Source organism: Phaethon lepturus, unplaced genomic scaffold (assembly GCF_000687285.1).
Source record: "Phaethon lepturus isolate BGI_N335 unplaced genomic scaffold, ASM68728v1 scaffold54790, whole genome shotgun sequence".
Lineage (NCBI taxonomy): Eukaryota > Metazoa > Chordata > Aves > Phaethontiformes > Phaethontidae > Phaethon > Phaethon lepturus.
The window spans coordinates 1-7,331 of record NW_010513671.1 but is presented as its reverse complement, the minus strand read 5'-3'; the positions used below and the strand labels follow the sequence as shown (position 1 = coordinate 7,331).

Here is a 7,331-nt window from a genome sequence, read left to right as displayed (position 1 = left end):
TAAAATTTCAGGTCCTAAAATTCAGCAGGGTATTTTCTACAGTTAACAAGAATGCCACCACAGCTCAAACAGTAGCAGTACGAATGGCTGGTAGCTGGGGACCTAAGGGTGAACTCAACCTTACACCAGCTATTGATATCTTCATGTCTAAGTAAATCAGAGAAAATACGTAATGCTTAAGATATCTACGTAAGAAAGACACATTCACAGCTCCAAAAATCATTCTGCTCTGTTAATTAAAATCTTTCCTGATTTCTATGCAACATAAACTTTCTCTGAAAGAACGTAACTTCATAAAAAGCAAAGTGAAACAATACGATCTTTGGACACATATTCATTACTCCAGTCACTTTTAAGAGAAGACTTTAGCTAGATTTGCTGAATTATCTCAATCTACCCATCATTTATTAAAAAGTGGAGAAATATAGATCAGCATTAATATATTAGTCGATAATGGCTATTTAAGTTAGTGTTACCTCCTCACAGAACAGTGTGTTTGGGTGAGAAGCAAAACTGATTTACCTTGCATGTACAAGAGCTGAACAAATTCAGCACTAAAAATGGGTACTTATTAAGAACAATGCTAATGGAGTATCAGGGTATGATTTGGAACAGAAGAAAATTTCCCTGGTGGAAAGCTCATACAAAGGCTGGGACTGAAGCTAATCTTCTCTAAATAACAGAGAAAACATGCAGGACTTAGAATTCATTATCTTATATTCTAGTTGAACCTCTAACTACTGGTCAACAAGATACTTACAATACACAAACAGATATACACCAGTATCAGCAGCTTTGATTTCAACATTAACTTTCCTAATACCTCATTTGTGTTAACACCTGTTTGAGCCGACACTTTGGAAAACTTTTCTATAATTGTAATTCTCAGCTACTCTTGCCATGCACGTGACGTGAACTGAAAGCAGGGTGAAAATTACTTTGGTACTTTCCATATTCACCCATAAGCCAAAGCAAAATCAAGAAAAGTCCTCTGATTGGACTAGATGGAATTAATAGAGGTTAGAGGATGGAGCCTGGGACCAAATTCCTACAGAGAAAATGGGTATTAGATAAGATGTAGTTTAACTTTGACAGCTAAAAAGTATTTTCACATCCAACTGGATTTTCTTTTGCAATTGTTTCAGGAAGAATCCTTTTACACACACAAAAAAATTCCACAACAATGTAAATGCTACAGGCACTTCATTACTACTGTTAAAATTGAAAACAAATATAAAATAGGTTAAGACAGACATCACCTGAGATAATTACAACCAATGTGATACACTGTAACAGTGACACAGAGGATTTTTCTTATCTCAGTGTGTAATGAGACAAAAGCTACATTTAAAAAATTCAAAACATTTTAAAAACAAGATTACAAGTATTAAACAAAGACACAGTAAGCTCTGCATGTATGCTTGATGACACAAAGATGCCATTGGAAGCACTTTATACAGGGAAGATAAACCTCTTTAAATATGCTTAAGATAAACAGAACTAGATAGAAATACATCTGCTGAGAAATGCATTAATCTTAAACATTTAAAATGGTAATTTTGAAGTAAACTATGATATGCATATAATATTGCTTCAATTTCACCCAGGATTATTAACCATTTTATTAACCCTGAATTTGTTACAGACTTAAAGCAGTAATTCAACCTATTACATTTATTAAAAAAACCCAACAAACCCACAGCATATGTTCAGATTAATAGTAATTACTTTGGATATTTAGGGAAAAGACAAAGTCAGAGGCAAGCACTTAAACATTTGTAAGAAAAAAAAAAAGTCACAATTCATATAAAAAGATGATATATTGAGGATTTTGATGAAAATGAAGCAATGCTTTCTCCCACTTCCAAAACATTATAACCAATAAAATGATGATAAATGTCTCTTAACTGAATTTTCATGAAACCACAATTAAAAATTTTCCCTAGATTTAATTAGTACCTGCTTTCCTTGGGATATTTAAATTTTCAGTTTTGTTTGCTTTCTGTATTAGTCTGCTAACCAGCAAGATTGTTTATGCCCCTAGTTAACTGGTGCCAAACACATGTCTTTATACCAAAAGTCTCTGGATTAAAGAGACATGTATCCATGATCTTTAACAGAAATATAAATTTAAAAAAACCCCAATTATTAATATGGTTAAATTTTAATACTGTGGATGTAGAAATCATGTATAGCATACAATACAGCAACAGACTTAGAGATACAACAAAATAAATTTTCTAAAGCTAAAAAATCCTAAATTAGAAATATTTAGTATAGTGTGATGGAAAAAGCACATAACAAATGCTTTACATGCTATTCACTTTAGATTAAAAAACCAGAATACCTTCTAGAAAAACTCAACAACTGTGTTTTTATATACAATATTCCTTAGAAAACAAATTTCTTTATCCTGACAGTAAACTATGCAGCGTATCAGACTTACAGGTAAGGTTGCCCTTTCAAATTAATTAATTTATCTATGCAAAGCATTAAGTAAACTGTATTTGGGGTATAATCTGCACCACCACGTTTCTATGTTCTGATACAGTTTTAACACAAATCATAACAGATACCTTTGTTAATGTAGTGTGTGTCTTTTTTTAATTATGGACATCTCTGCAGCAAGACTGACCACTGCCTCCTTGTACAGCAAAATGCATACAACAAAACCACACTGATCTTGTAGCAGATAAACTAAATAAATCATGCCACGATTGACATGCTCCATTCTTTTATATGAGCATATGGCATAAGACATACACTATTTCAACAAGTTCAACAAAAAAAAAAACTTCCAGTGTTTTTATTTGCCTATTCTCTGGACTACCCAGTCCTGCTGGCAGAGGGGACAGCGATTATTCTGTTTCACCCACAAGGACATGCAGCAATTGTGGAAGGAATGATTGCATTCTCCCCAAACCACTGAAAGAGAAGAAAGAACATGTTCCAGTCACACTCAACTGTCCAATGAACACCTACAGCAAGGTCCAAGCTATCATTCTCAGATCTTTATAAGCACTGCAAGCTTTAGACAAAATGGGTCATCACTAGTTTATCCACTGCGATTGGGTTGCTATGGTCGTTCTGACGATAGTCAGTCTCTGTCATCAATCATTTTACTTAGTTCCAATTAAGAAAAAAGAAATGCATATAGTCTCACCTTCTTCTATAAAGTAGCACAGTTTTGTGAAATGTATGAGCATATTTATCAGTTCTGTCCAGGAAATAAACACAACTATCTAAGCTCTTCACTTTATCCTCCCCAGTACCAAAATATAGCCAATGCACTACTGACCGACTGTAACACAAGGGCCTATCACCAAATTCTCATCTGAAATGCAGTGTTTAAACTTAAATGTATGATATCAAGGAGACACATTTGACACAGTATATAGCCTCAAAACGGGATCTTAGACCAGAAGTTATACACAGCCTCCAATTGTTTCAACACAACAAACAGGGTCATCTATTGTCCATCTACTCCTGCATAGTATTAGTTACTTTGCTTCTTTCCCCGTATTAGTTTACATTTTCCCCATTGGAATACAATGGTACTAATCAAAGGAGTGTTGTAAATTATGCTTTTTTTTCCTCTCTCTATCTTAAATAGAACACTTAGCAAGCCAATTAAGATATCTGGAACAGGAAATTCCAGTTCTCATTAAAACAATCATCAAAAACAACAGTGGATTAAGTTTGAGACAATATATTTCAAAACAGAAAGAACAAGGGCACGGAAAGGTTTACCACTGGTTTAAAAGTTGACTTAATGGTTTAAAGCAAACTCTTTGAGATATATTTAAATTGTAAATAGTGAAAATTATCAGAATTAAGTTAAGATTTGCTTTTGCATACATTGATATGCACCTGAAAGTATGTTTGTGTTTAAACGGCATTATAGCAAACTCAAGCGATTCCACTTTTTCAGATGAAAAGTGAACAAACAAGCAATTGCCTCCACAACGTCTGAATTAAGACTGGGAAAAATACTGCTTTCTAACCCAACACACATTTGTTTCAGAACAGAGGATTTTTATTGGTATTACCATTGTGTCTTCTGGCATGCATCTCAAGGAAAAAAAAGTAGCCCTTTCCTACCCACTTCAAAAACATACTTTATCATCTCCTCAATTACACTCAGGGTGAGAGAAACTTAAACCTCTCAGTTGTGTATGTGCTGACTGCAAATTTGAAGCTGTTTTGTTCTACAGCATGTGTGCAGTGAAAACTAATTTGATTAGTGCTCAAAAATAAAGCATAAAGTAATGTAAAAATATGACACAATGTAGAATGAAACACCAGTTTACTTTTGAGCATTAATAAAATCAGTATTCCTTTCAAACTTTAAAATGCACCCTACTGAGAGAAGCTTCAACTGAAAAACAAGCGAATGAAATCACTACATACCAACACAATCTTCTTGTTTGTTTTCAGCTTGACATCTAAGACAGGCATCTAAAAGTAAATAAGAACAAGACTCAATTTGATTCTCAGGATTCCATCTTAAGAATAGGTTTGTCAGAGGAAAATATAAACTCTGAAAACAATTTACAAAGGTAATAATCCCAAGTTTTGACGTCTAGCTCAGCCCTTTAACATTAAACACCACCCCCCTAAATTTTAAAACAGTGCACATGACACTGAAATATATATCTGAAAGAGATCAGAAGGACTATAAACTGTCCAGCAAGTCTTGTTTATTTTCCATTGCTTTGGTATTTTCATAACTTCTGCTGAAAAAGAGACTTCTCCATTTTGTAGATATAACAACCCGTAGATTTGTGCCAAGGCACTCAGGCATATTAAGACCAGAGCAAGCACAAAGCCAAACCCTAATTACAGGACTTTGTTTTTCAGATGTCAGCATCTCCTTTTAAGGAAATCATTCACAATTTTGATTTTTTTTAGGCTGTACGTCTCTCACCACAACCCCCACCTCCTACTACTTTTTATGTAGTAGTTTTCCTTTATAAGTACATGCATGTAATTTTCACAAGAGTCAGGTACAGATGCAAACATATTGGTCAATTTGATAATATAAATTAATAAATAAATAAGGAACAATATCTAATTAAAAATATTTATCATCTTCATGCACTCCAGTCTGTGGCTATAGGACTGGATGGCAGGTTCAGGACTCGGTAAGATACAGAAGTGACAACTTCCAGGCTTAGTGCTGTGCCACACACATACAGTGGAAAAATGCCTTTGCTTCTCCTGCGCCCCGACATGGGCTGCTGTAGACATATGTGCACATACTACACACAATAGAAAGTGTTCAACTATTACAGCAGCAAACACATCTTCATGTCCCCCAAAGCAAAAGTAAGAGTTTAAACAAAAGCGTCCTGCAGGTTGGACCTGGCCTACACATCACTAGTTGGACCATATTTTCCTAGAAGACAGAAACATAATGTGCTACAGGAATTTAGACTTGAGTATTTTTGCTTTCTCTGCCGGATACGGCCCATACTTTTGTTCTAGATTCATTTGCCCAGACATTCCTCATTTTTCAGGTAATAAAGAACAAAGACGACAGAAACTCTGCAACAGTTGCCTTTTCCTCACTGAGATAAAAGGCAGTAAAGAAAGTCTCATGTTGCCTGTTCCTATAAGTTATATTTCCACAGCATTTAAAGGGCCAAGCTGCAGTGAAGATTGAGCCAAATTGCTTCAACTTCTATCACATACATCGAAGCAAACTGATCTGGGGTCACCTCAATATGGAGGGCAGTAAGCTGTGGCAGACTACTAGTAAAAGCAGCTTTCCTATCCTAGCCCTAGATTTGCAGTTTCAGACAGAGAAGCAGCACAGAGAGCTGAAGACAGAAATCACTGCAACCACACCGAGGTAAGCTGTCCCCACTGCTACATCATAACCCTCAGGATGTCAGTCTGAAAGGTTAAGCAAATCAAAGTCAGTATTGCTGCAGTCGTGCCCTTCCCAGCTAACACCTGCATCTTTGCTTCTTTCCCTTGCGATCCTTGAAGACCACGTTGGTTCAAGGTGTTAAACCAGTAGAAAATAAAGCCAGCTATCACCTCCCTCCCTTACAAAAATCAAACAAACTTGACTTTCAACAAGTGCCAGCTTAAGTCTGGCACTGCCTCCAACATAAGGTTACTGCAGACACAGTGACTCTACAGGAGCCAGACCGGGTCTGGCAGGGTCAACGTGAAATTGCTAAACTGAAGTCAGTAATGATCAAGTTTCATGTTCTAATAATGTGGTTTGTTCTCAAAAAATGGTTACCAGATTTTTCTGCTATTTTCAGATGAAAAGTACACCCTTGGTTTTAACTTTTATAAAAGCTCTGGGTAAGATTTTGTTCATTTAGAACTGTTTTTTAAGTGCCCTGTAACAGGCTTGCTAGAACAGGGAAATACATTCTTTAAATTATGCCTCACATGGCAGAAGCAGCCAATTTCCTATTCCCAGGGTGGTCTCAGTTCACCACATAAAAGCAGACAATCTTCAAAACATGCTTGTGCGAAAGGTGAATCTCTGACGACTTCAGTCTGGGCTGCAGACTTTTTTCCTCTAGTACACCTTTTTGTCTTTTCTGTTCCACAGAATGCTTGCAGTAAAAACATATGCAATGCTGTCATTTCTCATATATTTTGCCCCCTTTCTGTTAAGTCAAAACCTGACTGGACTTGCAGTACCATGGTTCCAGGACCTACAAAAATAAGGTGCTCTGGAGGGAATCTTGGGTCATTTGTCCTGCCAGACCGTACCAAGCCCAACTGAGAGGACAGTTATGCCCAGGATGACTCAGCACAGTAGTAAAAATTGGCTACAGACATACAGTAGTGGAAAAATTTCAAGAACTTTCAAAGATCCAAGATAAATATATTTGTAAAAGATGTCATAAAACAGTCATGCCCGTCAACGATGAGGCTGCTTTCAAAGAGATTCTCCAGATTTCAAAACCAGGTAAGCTAACCCCTTACTTTTGAACAGCTTTTTCAGTACATTCATGTATGTTAAACTGCACGAGTAACTAGGAGGCTTAGCTAAAAGTGTTGGAGACTCTGGATTAACAGATTTGGAAGATGATTTTGTATCTACATCCACAACTGCTTCTTCAAAAAAACAAGGCACAAGCAGCAGCATCACACATCTATCACTTTGGTCAGCTCGGCTGCAGCTCCGTGCTTGCGGGGTTTGCCGATAGACAAGAAGCAGGCTCCAGGAAGGAGGGGCCTTTGCGGCGGACCGGGATGGCAGGACAGCAGCCCGCCGGGCCCCGGCACAAGCTCGGCCCGCTTGGCGAGGGCCGCTGCCCATGCTGACAGGCACAGGGCCGAAGCCCCGCAGGCCCTCC

General features: G+C 37.0%; 1 protein-coding gene across 1 annotated transcript; it reads right to left on the bottom strand.

The window, feature by feature from the left end:
* Positions 1-2,806: 2,806 nt before the first annotated feature.
* LOC104615938 (RING-box protein 2-like) lies at positions 2,807-7,294 on the bottom strand. Its single transcript, XM_010290571.1, has 3 exons — positions 6,951-7,294; positions 4,411-4,505; positions 2,807-2,925 (listed from the first exon to the last, which is right to left on the bottom strand). Exons 1-3 carry the CDS (start codon positions 7,292-7,294, stop codon positions 2,807-2,809), a joined length of 558 nt encoding a protein of 185 aa, XP_010288873.1.
* Between the last annotated feature and the right edge of the window lie 37 nt (positions 7,295-7,331).